The sequence below is a fragment of the Primulina eburnea genome, chromosome 2, assembly GCF_022965805.1.
Source record: "Primulina eburnea isolate SZY01 chromosome 2, ASM2296580v1, whole genome shotgun sequence".
NCBI lineage: Eukaryota > Viridiplantae > Streptophyta > Magnoliopsida > Lamiales > Gesneriaceae > Primulina > Primulina eburnea.
The window spans coordinates 7,360,697-7,374,879 of record NC_133102.1 but is presented as its reverse complement, the minus strand read 5'-3'; the positions used below and the strand labels follow the sequence as shown (position 1 = coordinate 7,374,879).

The window sequence follows — 14,183 nt, the reverse complement described above, 5'->3', positions numbered from 1 at the left end:
TGGGAGAAACACACAAAGAAGCGGAACTAGCTGTTGCATCAATTGGTTCAGGAGAAGAATTAATAGTGTTATGGCATAAAAAGCTCGGGCATATGTCAGAACCGGGGTTGAAAATTCTCTCAGAACGAAAGCTGATGCCGGGACTTACAAAAGTGTCACTACCATTTTTTGAGCATTGTGTTACCAGTAAACAACGCAGATTAAAGTTTGACACTTTTACTGCCAGAAGCAAAAGTATATTGGAGCTGATTCATTCGGATGTTTGGCAAACACAGGTTGTATCCCTAGGAGGAGCGAGATACTTTGTCTCGTTCATTGACGATTTCTCTAGGAGATGTTGGGTGTATCTAATCAAGAAGAAATAAGATGTTTTTCAGATCTTGAAAGATTTCAAAGCGCGGGTTGAACTTGATTCTGAAAATAAAATCAAGTGTCTGAGGACTGACAATGGAGGAGAATATACCAGTGACGAGTTTGATGCATTTTGTCAACATGAGGGCATCAAAAGACAGTTCACGACGGCTTACACAACTCAACAGAATGGAGTGGTGGAGGGGATGAACAGAACCTTGTTAGACAGAACAAGAGCTATGTTGAGGACTGCGGGTCTAGACAAGTCATTTTGGGCGGAGACAGTCAAAACCGCTTGTTATATTATCAATCGTTCTCTTTCAGTGGCAATTGATCTGAAGACTCCGATGGAGATGTGGACTGGGAAGCCGACATATTATTCTCATTTGCATACATTTGGAAGTCATGTGTATATTCTGTACAATGAGCAAAAAAGATCAAAGTTGGATTCGAAATCCAGAAAATGTATCTTCTTGGGTTATGCTGATGGAGTAAAAGGGTTTCGCTTGTGGGATCCTACTGTTCACAAGCTTTTCATCAGCAGAGATGTTATCTTCGAGGAAGATAAAGTAAAGGGAGAAAAATGCACACCGAAATCAGAAACCACTATTTTTCAGGTGGAAAATAAGACGGACGAAGGTCAAGTTACTTGTGAAGCAGTACCAGAGCACGAAGAACAAGAACATGTTGAGTCTGAGGTTTCCAATGTGAGGCAGTCAACTCGAGACAGAAGACCACCAGGTTGGCTTTCAGATTATGTCACTGAAAGCAATATTGCATATTGTCTATTATCAGAGGACGGTGAGCCATCGAGTTTCCACGAGGCTACTCAAAGCTTGGATGTATCCTTGTGGATGATATCAATGCAAGAAGAATTGAAGGCATTAGACATGAATAAGACTTGGGATCTTGTTACACTACCACAAGGGAGGAAAGCCATTGGAAACGTACGGGTCTATAAGATTAAGCGTGATGGCAATAACCAAGTGGAGCGGTATCGTGCTAGGTTGGTGGTAAAAAGCTATGCTCAGAAATAAGGCATTGACTTCAATGAGATATTTTATCATGTGGTTCGGCTTACAACAGTCAGAGTAGTGCTAGCATTGTGTGCAGAGTGGTGCTAGCATTGTGTGCATTGCTAGCATTGGTAAGGCATTTACACTTGCGAGGGGAGCAGTAAGCTGGGTTTCAAAAATGCAGACAGTTGTGGCGTTATCTACAACAGAGGCAGAATACATGGCAGCTACTCAAGCTTGCAAGAAGGAAATATGGATTAAAAGGTTATTGGAGGAGATCGGACAGAAACAAGAGAATGTTCCTTTGTTTTGTGACAGTCAGAGTGCCTTGCACATATCAAGAAATCCAGCCTTTCATTCCAAGACGAAACACATTGGAGTACAATTTCACTTTGTGCGGGAAGTAGTAGAAGAAGGAAGCGTAGATATGCATAAGATCCATACAAAGGACAACATAGCTAATTTTCTGACCAAGCCAGTAAACATTGAAAAGTTTGTGTTAGATATGAATTTTATTGTGGCGATGATAACTAAAACCAGTAGACCAGCAGACCAGAACAACAGAATAGATTATCAGTAGCTGCTGCTCTAGTAAAACTAAACCAGTAAAAAAAGGATAACAATACAAACCAGTAGAGAATGTCGTCTAACGTTACTATCTTAATTGTTACCGTTAAAGAGTTCCTAGTACTAGTATTAATTGCAGCATTAAATACTATACGGAGTCATTTAATGCATATTACCCAATTAAGTATAAAACAAGACTGATTGTTTTATAGCTTTTCTGCAGGAACTCATTTCGGTAATAAAGCTGATTGTATCAGTTATCTGAAGACTTCTCTGATTGTGAACGTTGAACTCAGTCGATTATATATACTTGGATCAAATCCTTGTTAAAGACACTTCGCATAATATCATTTTCAAGGAACAAAGCTACTCTCTTATCAAACGAATATCAGTTTTCCTTGAGCATTTTAAAAGTTCAACACAAAGAAAAGTAGCACACGCTTCATAGCTTATATCTGATCTTTTGTAGATCATCTTGTGCTACTAATTCTTACACTCTTCACGATCTTTACTGCACTAATATTTTATCAGAAGAGTCTGTAATCTGAAAAGAGTCTTTTCAGAACTTTGTGTTTCGCATATTTGTGAGTTGAGAAACTAAGAGTTTCAGTAGGCTGAGGTGTAAGTCCTTCTGAAGTGGGTGTGTACAAGTGTTGTACTGTAATATCCAAAGTCTTTTAGTTATACCTTCTGGAAACAGAAGAAGGGGAGACGTAGAAGAGTTTATCTTCGAACTTCCATAAACAACTGCTGTCTACTGCTTTATTGTTGTTTCAACTACTTCATCAGATTGTTTCCGCACGTTCTACTGTAATCAGGTGAAAGTATTCGCACAAGATCAACTACTATCCTTAACAGGATTTTAGTACCTCATCAGAACGAAAAACAAGTAGAGTTTATTCACCCCCCTCTAAACTCAAGTTCGATCCTCAACAATTGGTATCAGAGCAGGTTATTCTTGTTTGTGAAAAACTACAACAAATGGCATACTTCAGCAAGATCCCTATGTTCTCTAAGGAAGATTTTGACGACTGGAAGATAAGAACGCAAGCTCATCTTGCAGCACAAGATGATGACATGTGGTATGTCATCACAGATGGTCCACTGAAAATCTTAAAGCCTAACACAGCTGTTGCTGTTACTGACGGTGCACCACAGATGGTCGAAAAGGCAAGAAGTGAATGGATCAGTGAAGATAAGAAGAAGGCCAATCTTGATAATGTGGTGAAGGATATACTGTATAAAACTCTTGACAAGAACACTTTCAGCAAGATAAAAATGTGCTCTACTGCAAAGGATATTTGGGAAAAGCTCATCCAGATATGTGAAGGAAATGAGCAAACAAAAGAAAATAAACTGTCTGTAGCAATGCAGAAGTTTGAAAATCTGAAAATGAGAGCTGGTGAAACTCTAAATGAGTTTGATGAAAGATTCAGTAGCTTGGTCAATGAGCTAGCTGCTCTGGGTAAAGAGCATAGCAACAGAGAAATAGCCCTCAAGGTGATGAGAGCCTTACCCAGAGAATGGGATGTTAAAATAATGGCTATGAGAGTATCCAAAGATTTGAACAAATTGGAACTGCACGACTTATTTGCAGATCTAAAGGCCTACGAGTTCGAATTGGAAGTGAGAAGTGGAGAAGAGCCTTCAAGCTTACCCACCAAGGCTCTTGCTGCTACTGCTACTGCTTTTATTGCTACTGCCTCGACCTCCTCTACTGCTGCTGCAGTTGTACCTCAGGCATCACCTGCCGTGATCATTGACAATACAATGGAGAAGACTGCTGAACAAATCAGTAGTGATGATATGTCCTTATTTGTAAAGAAATTCTCCAGGTTTATGAAGAAAAACCATCGAACCTATCAAGGTCTCAATCGCAACTTCAAGAAAGATTCACCATCTGGTGATATGGGATGCTTCAACTGTGGAAAGATATGTCACTTCATTGTTGATTGTCCTAAACCAAAGAAAGATGATCAAAAGAGAAAGGATTACAAGAGGAATGACAAAAAGTCCAGAAGAGATCGAAAAGCGATGATTGCCGAAGAAAGCAAATCTAAGTAGGCGGACTCTAGTTCTGAGTCATCTGACTCAGAAAGTCATTCTAGTGACAGTGATGCAGAAAAAGTCAAATGTCTAATGGCAGACAATGACTCAACCTCGACATCTGGAGAGGTATTTGATTTTGACTCTAGTGAATTTACACGAAATGACTTGATTGATGCACTGCATGAAATGGTAAAAGAGTATTCCAAACTTTCTCAATCATTTGAAGAAGTTAAGATTGAAAATCAGAACTTAAAAAATCAGAACAGTAAGTTAACTTGCTTGCAAGTAGACAGCTGCAATGATTTACAAGTTAAGATGAGTAAATTAATAACTGAGAATGAAAGAGCCAAAGCAGATTACCAGAAAGTGCTTTCTGAAAACCAGAAGTTGTCGCTACTGGTAAATGCTTGGAACAAGTCTTCTGTTTCATTGGAAAAGATGCAAGAATTACAAAAACAGTCAGGAGATAGGAGTGGTCTCGGTTTTTGTAATAATGAAGGCACTTCTGAAACGAATACTAAGCCAACACTGAATATGTGCAAAGGGAAATACATTCACTTTGTGAAATCCAGTGTGGTACAGGAACCAGAAGTACCTACTGCTTCAGTTGAAAGGAATATAAATCTGACGAACAGAAGAATGCACTATGGTCTGGGTTACGATAAACCTAAGGAAAAAGTTGACCAGAGTTCTAGATTCAGAAAAGAATTCAACTCTGGAAGACAACATCCTATGAAAGTTAAAAACTACCAGTACTACAACTCTAAACCTGTTCAGAAGAGATACAGACTGGAAAACAGAAATAGAAGGGAAGAACAACATTTTGGTATGCATACTGTTAGAAATAACAGACCTTCTGTTGCACACACATCTTTGGATACCCGAAGTACAAGGTCACCAAGAATTGTACAAATGTGGGTTCCCAAAGGACTGATAAGGCTTGGACCCAAATAGATTTGGGTACCAGTTACTAAAATTTGTGTTTGCAGGAACAGCAGAAGGAAGCAGAAATCAGTAACTCTACATGGTATCTGGACAGTGGTTGTTCCAGACACATGACTGGACAAAGAAACCTACTTTCCGAGATAGTGAGCTGTACTGGACCAAAGATAAATTTTGGAGACAACTCAAAAGGTAAAACCATGGGTAAGGGTAAGATTATCCGTGGTAATATAACTATTAGTGATGTGTTATTAGTTGACAATCTTTGTTACAATCTTATTGCATTAGCATGCTTCTGGAAGAAATCGATGCTATATTTTAAACTCAATCGAAGCAAAAGATCTGCATAACTGTGGAAACTACAACTCAAGGAGTGTATTTCAAGGATCATTACGGCATTTTTGATACCCTCAAACTTCTCTCTGAACAATTTTGCTTCATCTCCTGAATCTAACTCTAACTCTCCTTTTACTTGAGTTGTCATTGTTCTTGCTTACCTTCGTTCAAGCTTTGCAGGTATTTATAGAGGGAACAAAGACTCTTGTGAATCACACGATTGCGACTGTTCATTTTCAACGACTCAGATTGAGAGATAGCCACGAGTCACTTGTCGCAATTATGACTACTTATTAATTGCATTTACCGAGGGAGAACAGTATCTTAGTCAGACTAAGAATTTGACACCTTTTCAGAAAACAGATAGGATATTTGTCTTTTCGATAAATCTACAAGTCTGCTGGTTTTGACAAAGTGCTCGCATATTTCAGCACTCTGAAACTTCCAGCAGACGTTATCATAAAATGACAAATCCTTTTCTGATTTATTTTAGTAACCGTCTGGACAGCCCGCGCTTTTTCAAAATTTTCAAAATCATTCGTCTTTCTGACAGTTTCTGCAAAACTTTTCAAACACTCAACCAAGAACATACTGACATGTGTCTTTATGTTTATTTGCGGCTGTATATCTATTTAATATTTCACATTTTCACCGTCACTGTTTCATAACTATCATTATTCAGCTACTGCTTTCTCTATATCATAACTAACTACTGCAAATTTTTCTGATCTCATCTGCATACAGAAATGGCTGGCGCAGATACTCTCAACGCTTATCAGGTTAACTTTGCTTCCGTTCTCACCATCAAGGAAGAGAATCTCTTGAAAATAGTTCAGGATATTGAGAAATCAGGACTCCGGAAATTCCTGGAAGCACCAGCAATTATCTACAAAAATGCTCTCCTGGAATTTTACGCCAAAGCAACAGTGCATGAAGGAAGAATTGTTCATACCCAAGAAGATGCTTCTATTTCCATTGATGCTGCACACCTAGGAGCAACCTTCCTCCTTCCACTTTCGGGTATTTCTGAACTTTCTGATATTTCCAAGACAGATATGTTTGTTGCTCTAAGCTCTTTCTCCGCATCTGGAGAAGAAGTGTCTCCTTCCTGCCACAAGAAATTGCTCAAAATAGAGTATCAGATTCTGGCCGATATTGTGGCCAAAGCTATTTGGATCAAGGCTGGCACCTTCAATAAATTGACGAAGGAGAAAGTTCAGGTCATGACTGCCATCACCAAGGGGATTAAGGTGGATTTGAGTCATTTTATTTTCAGAATCATGAAGGATATGGTTATTCGGAAGAGTTCTGGTTTCGCGGTTCAGATCAGTGTTTTGCTCAAAGATGCTGGTTTCGCATCTACCAGTGATCTCGATGCTACCTCTGTTACCATGATTGATGCAGCCAATGTTTTGGCTCTAAGGCCTAAGCCAACAGTGGCGGAGTTTGTTGCGATGAAAAAGAAATTAGGGAAACTGCTTCTGAGGCTCCCAAACCTCAGAAGAAAATTTCGAAGAAACGATTGATTATTTCGACGGATTCCGATAAAACAGCATCAGAAGAATCTGCTGCTGCTGTTCGACCAACAGTACCGACCCCAGCCAAGAAGAAACAGCGAACCATTCTCAAGATGAAAAAGACAGCAGCACTGTCTGAGATTGAGAAAGTACCTATTCGACAGGTATTTCCAGAAGCGGTTCCTTCTGTTCGATCGACTGTTTCCTCAACTGCACTCGCTACTGCGTCCATCTCAGCACCTTCTTCTGCTACTGCTTTTAAGCCATCATCTGGAATCGTTATTCGGGAACAGGCAAGCGGGTCTTCTGCTTTCCGACCTATTGCGCCCATTTCATCTACTGACAAAGGGAAAGGGAAAATGATTGAAGAACCACGGTCACCAGACCACTGTCATTACCGGCGTTGACCTTCATCTAGCAGAGATTGAGACCTCTGTAAACGAGGACATAAAATTCTTTGATGAATGGCATACTGTCCGACTGTTCCATTCTTTGACTACTTCAAAACAAGAGGGAATTACAGCAAGTTGATGAATGCAGAAAGGAAGACTTTTCAGCTGGCAAAAACAGAGAATGTCATCGAGGCCTTGCGCAGACGGAACTTCATCCTCGATCAACTAAAATGTCAGAAATTAGAATCAGTTTTGAAAGTTCTTCAATCGAATTTTGATCCTGCCGTTCCTACTGCTGTTCAGGATCAAAATGTTATTTTAATTCTATCTGACAGATTAAAACAGATGAATGAGCAACTTCTCGCTCAAGAACAAGGCTTTGGAGAGCCTACTGCTTATCATGTTGGCCTTGTCCCGATCTTTCAGCAGAATCAGACAGTTGAGGAAAGAACTACCGCCTCCCCAAAGGCTGCTGCTCTTGGTACTCCTGCATCTCCGACTAGGCCCATTCAGTCTTCATCACTATTGTCTGTACATGAACTGGCTTCAGTTGAGGAAGTCATTGAATCAATTGTCCCTACTGTCTCTACCACTTTAGAATTGTCGGCTTCTGGATCTCCTACCCCAGGGCAACAAGCAGCAGAACTAGATACTACTTCTTTACTGCCGAACTTAGAGTTGTTTTCTGCTGCACATCAAGCAGAAATGACCGTTCTTCTGGAACAGGCCTCTGCACCTTCTATTGAAGCATCTTCAGTTGCACAGGCTGCTACTGTACCTATGGAAGAAGTTTTGGCCTCTGACTTGGCCATTCCTACTGAAGATACTACTCTTCCTCTGGTTGCTGTTGAGCCTACTGTTTCTACACTTCCAGCAGACAGCAGAGCAGACCCTGTTCCTTCTACTACTTTAATAGATGCTCCTCATGTTTCTACTGTGTTGACTGTCTCCCTCCCTGTTTTGACTGCGACAACTTCTCGTCTTTCTGAGATCAAACAACGCATTCTTGAACGAACCCCTTCCCCGGAATCAGATGCATTCAACCTCGAACATTAGATTCAATGTCTACAAACCGACCTCAACAACATTTCTGATTTAGTAAAACACATGTCTTGTGAAAACCTTGCGGAATTCAGTGGTGCTCAATCTTTCCGAGAGCGAATGGGGAAATACATCTATCTCACTAAGGAGACCTCGGACAAGATGTATGCTGAAGCCTCTGTTTTCAGAACAGCTATCTCAAGAACTCACAATGCCATCATGCTTGCTCAAAATGATATACTCACTCGAATTACTGAGCATGATGATATCTTTCGATCCCTGTCTACTTCTGTGGAACTTTTGGATGCCAAGATTGACTCTCAAAATCAATCTATCACTGCCTTAGATAATCGCATCTCTTCTCAGACCCCGTATCTGGAGATGCTAACCGATGGCATTCAAAATATTTCCGGCAGACTGAATGATCTCTTTACCCATGTAGTGGCCGCTGATGCCAAAAAGGGGGAAGATAGAGGAGATCAAGCGGGAGTTAGGCAAACAAAAGATGAGGCTGAACCTTCTAACAGAAGAGACCAAGAACCTCAAAATGAAGAAATCTTTTACAGGGACATTGGAACCGATTGATTTGTTTACTTTAATGCGTTATTAACATTATCCGTTTGATTAAATGATTATCTGTTTTACTTAACGATTTTCTACTGTTTAGGTTTTGGCATCACCACAAAGGGGGAAATTGTTAGATATGAATTTTATTGTGGTGATGATAACTAAAACCAGTAGACCAGCAGACCAGAACAACAGAATAGATTATCAGTAGCTGCTGCTCTAGTAAAACTAAACCAGTATAAAAAGGATAACAATACAAACCAGTAGAGAATGTCTTCTAACGTTGCTATCTTAATTGTTACCGTTAAAGAGTTCCTAGTACTAGTATTAATTGCAGCATTAAATACTATACGGAGTCATTTAATGCATATTACCCAATTAAGTATAAAACAAGACTGATTGTTTTATAGCTTTTCTGCAGGAACCTATTTCGGTAATAAAGCTGATTGTATCAGTTATCTGAAGACTTCTCTGATTGTGAACGTTGAACTCAGTCGATTATATATACTTGGATCAAATCCTTGTTAAAGACACTTCGCATAATATCATTTTCAAGGAACAAAGCTACTCTCTTATCAAACGAATATCAGTTTTCCTTGAGCATTTTAAAAGTTCAACACAAAGAAAAGTAGCACACGCTTCATAGCTTATATCTGATCTTTTGTAGATCATCTTGTGCTACTAATTCTTACACTCTTCACGATCTTTACTGCACTAATATTTTATCAGAAGAGTCTGTAATCTGAAAAGAGTCTTTTCAGAACTTTGTGTTTCGCATATTTGTGAGTTGAGAAACTAAGAGTTTCAGTAGGCTGAGGTGTAAGTCCTTCTGAAGTGGTTGTGTACAAGTGTTGTACTGTAATATCCAAAGTCTTTTAGTTATACCTTCTGGAAACAGAAGAAGGGGAGACGTAGAAGAGTTTATCTTCGAACTTCCATAAACAACTGCTGTCTACTGCTTTATTGTTGTTTCAACTACTTCATCAGATTGTTTCCGCACGTTCTACTGTAATCAGGTGAAAGTATTCGCACAAGATCAACTACTATCCTTAACAGGATTTTAGTACCTCATCAGAACGAAAAACGAGTAGAGTTTATTCACCCCCCTTCTAAACTCAAGTTCGATCCTCAACAGTTTGAGTAGTGTAGATCCTCAAGTAGCCTAGCAGAAACGTAAGCAGAAGGTAATGGCAAGATTGAAAGGATGTGTGGAGATGTGTTTGATTCTCAATCAAAACTCCAAGTGGGAGAAATGTCGACAAAGAAGTTAATAGGTGGGGCCAAAGTTGACAAATTTGAATTGCATATTTTGAGAAGAAGAAGAAAAACGTGCTGTAGGAAATTTCGTGGAAATATGAATACGCTTTTTTAACGCGTATTCACACCGACAGAGGCTCTATAAATAGAGCTTCCCCCTTCATTCTATAAAGTTCTATGAAATATGACTAAAATTACAAAAAAATCATAATCATGTGTTTGGTTGGACTTCTAAATCAATCCGATTTTAAATCATCGATAATTTTTAATAGTATTTTTTATGTCTTTCAGAATTCGAAATAAATTTGGAAAGTTGACGCATGATAAAAAAAGTGAAAAAAAAAACATAAGATAATGTTTTCTCTAATAAAGTAGAGAGAAAAATTTGTGCGTGTTGATATTAGTGTCTGAATTAATAACCAGTTTGAAGTTTGAACCAACTGTTTGAGCTACGTTTTCAAAAGTTGACAATACATTAGTTGATTTTCACGCAACAAAAATCTTAAAATAATGAGCTTGTTCGCTAGCTTTTGTTCTTGGAAATGATTTCGGGTGGAATATTTTGGTCAAACAAAATTGTATGTTTGAAGAAATATATTGTTAGGTAAAGTTGCAGTTTTGGTCACGATCACTTTACGATTTTGGTTTTTTATATCACTAAATTTCAGTCTTAATCTCTTATAATTTTTTTTTTGCTACAATTTTATTCATTTTTCTAACGTAGTCTCGACATGTCGGAGCATCCACACCATATGAATGGAAAATAAGCAAGCGACTTTACCAACTTATGAGCAACGACATTAGCCTGTCGCTGCACCACCTTGAGGCAAATTAATCCTTGCTCCACATGCACTGGCTGTACGTGCTGCCAGTTATTAGCCATTTTATTTCAAATATAATATATAAACTTTATTAATTAAACTATATAATATATTTTATTACACTTTATTATAATATTGCGCCGGCTTGCCATTTTTTCAATATGTATCGATCCATGTAAATCCTCGTTCAAAAAAAAGTAAACCCTAGAAATTAAAATAATAGTTTCAAGAAAATAAAAACCCTAGATGAAATATTTTCTCATTTGTCTTTCCGACTTTGTGGAGCTCCTCTTTTCCTCCTTATAAAACCTCAGCTTCATCCCCATCTATACAATCAATCACTCTCACTTCTTTTGATCATTCCACTTCAAGTCGAAGAACAGAAGACAGTCACGGTGGATCCAAGAAATGGGAAGAGGCCCTTTTCATCCAATGAATCGGAGGAGAAAGCGGATGTTAATGGTCATGACCCATTATTCCCTGTATACTCAGCTCGATCCCAATACGACATGTCGGCTATGGTATCTGTTCTATCCCAAGTCATCGGCTGCACCAGAGAAAATCGAGCATCGCCCGATTCTGTCGATGTATTAAACTCATCGGCGGGGCTACCCCATCATCATCATCATTCAACCGTCGCACCTGCATCGCTTGTTCAAGAAGAAGGTATTAATATATATCCATGCATGTAGGATTACTAAATCCTCAAATCTTTTTTGTACGATGGTGTATAGTACATTAATTGGTTTGTTATTTAAAATCATTTCATTAAATAAATTAAAAATAACTATTCGAAAAAAACGAAGAACCATCAATATACTGATGCGCATAGAACACGCGTGCTTCGATTGCTAGTATATGTATGCGTGTGGGTGCGTGTGCACGAGTTGTGTGGTAAAAATTAGACTGTTTTGTGACGTCTTTCACGATGATACATTTGTACGTAGCTGTGCTAGTTCTTGGCTCTAGTGTTGTATGAGAGTGACTTTTTTTGTTAATTTTCAGTAGATCACCACCAACTATATACTTTTTGTAAAAGGTTAAAAAATGAGATTGCCTTGTACAAAAAAATGCATCTTCCATTAATTAAAAATTGCTATTTTCACATATCATGACTAGTTTTTATCATATGAAATGAAAAGGGAGTAGTCCAAACCAAAAGAGAAGACACTACAGAGGAGTGCGGCAGCGGCCGTGGGGGAAATGGGCGGCGGAGATACGCGATCCCAAGAAAGCAGCAAGAGTTTGGCTCGGAACTTTTGATTCCGCCGAGGCTGCAGCTCTTGCATACGATGAAGCAGCACTCAAATTCAAAGGAAGCAAAGCAAAACTAAACTTTCCAGAAAGGCTTCAAGCCGAAAAATCCGAGTTTAGTTGCATCACACATCCTTTTGGAAATATAAGTGGTGCTCAGTTTCCAGCTCCATATCAACAAAATAGTAATCATCTGAATTTTCATCAATATAACTCGCAGCTGGCGCCGTCCGGGGTAATTGATCATGGTTATAATAATTCAACCGGTTACCAAAAATTTTCGACTTCTCTTAGTGGATCAGGACCTTATTTTTATGATGAGGGTTCGTTACATAATGCAGTACCAAGTATATCCTCTTCTTCTCAGCAGCTGCAAGAGCAAGATTTCTTCAGGTTTCAGCTACAATTCGGAACTTCATCGACATCTTCGTCTTCTTCGAATAATTCTAATTATTCTATTCGAAATTGGGAAGAATTTGAGAGACAGAAAAGTGATCGAGAAGGTCATTGGAATGTGGATCAAGATTCATGAGGCAGTATGGAAAAGTCATCGAATGGACGTTTCTTTTATTTATTTTATTTCAGTTTTAATTTTTTTGTATTTTTTTGGAGTTTTGATGTCTTTGAAAGAATGTAAGCAACCAAAACATTGGTTCATTTTCATAATTATTTTGTCGTAATGGATTTGTTTAAGGTTTCGGGCATGACACGCAGGCTTTGTGTGTGTAGTGCTTATTTCAAGCATGATTTTTGTACTTTTACTTATAATATTCTCTCTAAAATAATATATCTTTAATCACACATTTAACTGTAATTATAACTTATAATTATATGTCAAACAAATTCAATTAATTAGTATAGTAAATTGTTTTTTTATAAAATAATAAATTTTGTCGTTATATATTAATATTTTATCTTAAAATCAATTTAAACTATGATAAAGAAAAATAATAATTCATAAATTTTTAATATTTTTTAATTGTTATTGACTGTATATTTGATAATAAATACTCTAAGTTGATTCTTATTACTGATAGTTGATGGATTTATGTGTGTGTGTGTGTGTTTATATATATTAAAATTTGCCCCAATAAAATATAAAGTACAGAGCTAGAAAAAAGGGTATATAGTATAAAATATTATAATGGAACCCTCTTGAACATGGTGACCTTAGGGTTGAAGATTTTAAAAGAATAAATGATATACAATAAGATTGATATTTGATATGAATGAGGAGAAAGTCTACAAGAATTTTGATAAAATTAATAACACGAAAACTATGTTAGGCGGACTCACGGGTCAGTTTTGTGAAGCAGATATTTTTTTTGAGTCACTCATAAAAAAAATATTACTTTTTTTTTGTTTTTTTTATAGAAAAAGACAACCAGTGACAAAATATAGGGTTCGGCAAACTCGTACCAATTATCCAAATCCGGGGATTAAACCAAAACATTCAATAGCATGTACAAATTAATGATGTGCAAGATGGTTAAGTTAATAGCTTAACAAATTAGAATGTCAAAAGATACAAGTTTTTCTTCCTCCTAAGTTATAACACATTTGATTGTGATATGTGTCGAAACAAGGAAATTAACCATGTAAAATTTATGTCAACGTGCTGATTTAATTAGGTAGATCTATGTCGGAACAAAAAATATAAAATTTTATGTATAAATATTTCTCTCAACCATTATTCTTTCCTATGCAAAAAATATATCCTTATTAATGCAACAAAACCCATAGCCTGAAATTCTAAAACAAAGTTATATGATTATGGTAATTAATCGATTCGCAATATATATATCGCATGCATCCACATAGAAACCCTAGCTAGTATTCAGATCGTATTGAATTGAGTTGCTCATATTAGATCCTAAGAATATATATATATATAATCGATCTCACATCAACGTCGTCGTGTGTGTGTATATATATATATATATATATGTGGGTCGTCTTTAGGAAGACAAAAAGGGTTAAGGATCGTTAAGCAGAGACGAAGCAAAGTATATTTACATCATATTTGGTCTGAAAACTAAATAAGGAAAGAAGAAAAGAAAAGTTAAAGAAAGA

General features: G+C 37.5%; 1 protein-coding gene across 1 annotated transcript; it reads left to right on the top strand.

Annotated features, from left to right (window-relative positions):
• Nucleotides 1–11,131: 11,131 nt before the first annotated feature.
• Nucleotides 11,132–12,861, top strand: LOC140824552 (ethylene-responsive transcription factor ERF114-like). Its single transcript, XM_073186129.1, has 2 exons — nt 11,132–11,522; nt 11,999–12,861. The coding sequence occupies exons 1-2, from the start codon at nt 11,366–11,368 to the stop codon at nt 12,640–12,642; spliced, it is 801 nt and encodes a 266-aa protein (XP_073042230.1). The 5' UTR covers nt 11,132–11,365; the 3' UTR covers nt 12,643–12,861.
• The last annotated feature ends 1,322 nt before the right edge of the window (nt 12,862–14,183 follow it).

Bases quoted from the DNA above. Each gene is read 5' to 3' on its own strand.
- LOC140824552 (XM_073186129.1), top strand. From the start codon at position 11,366: ATGTCGGCTATGGTATCTGTTCTATCCCAAGTCATCGGCTGCACCAGA. The intron at 11,523-11,998 runs GTATTAATATAT...TGAAATGAAAAG, and splicing joins ATCGCTTGTTCAAGAAGAAG to GGAGTAGTCCAAACCAAAAG.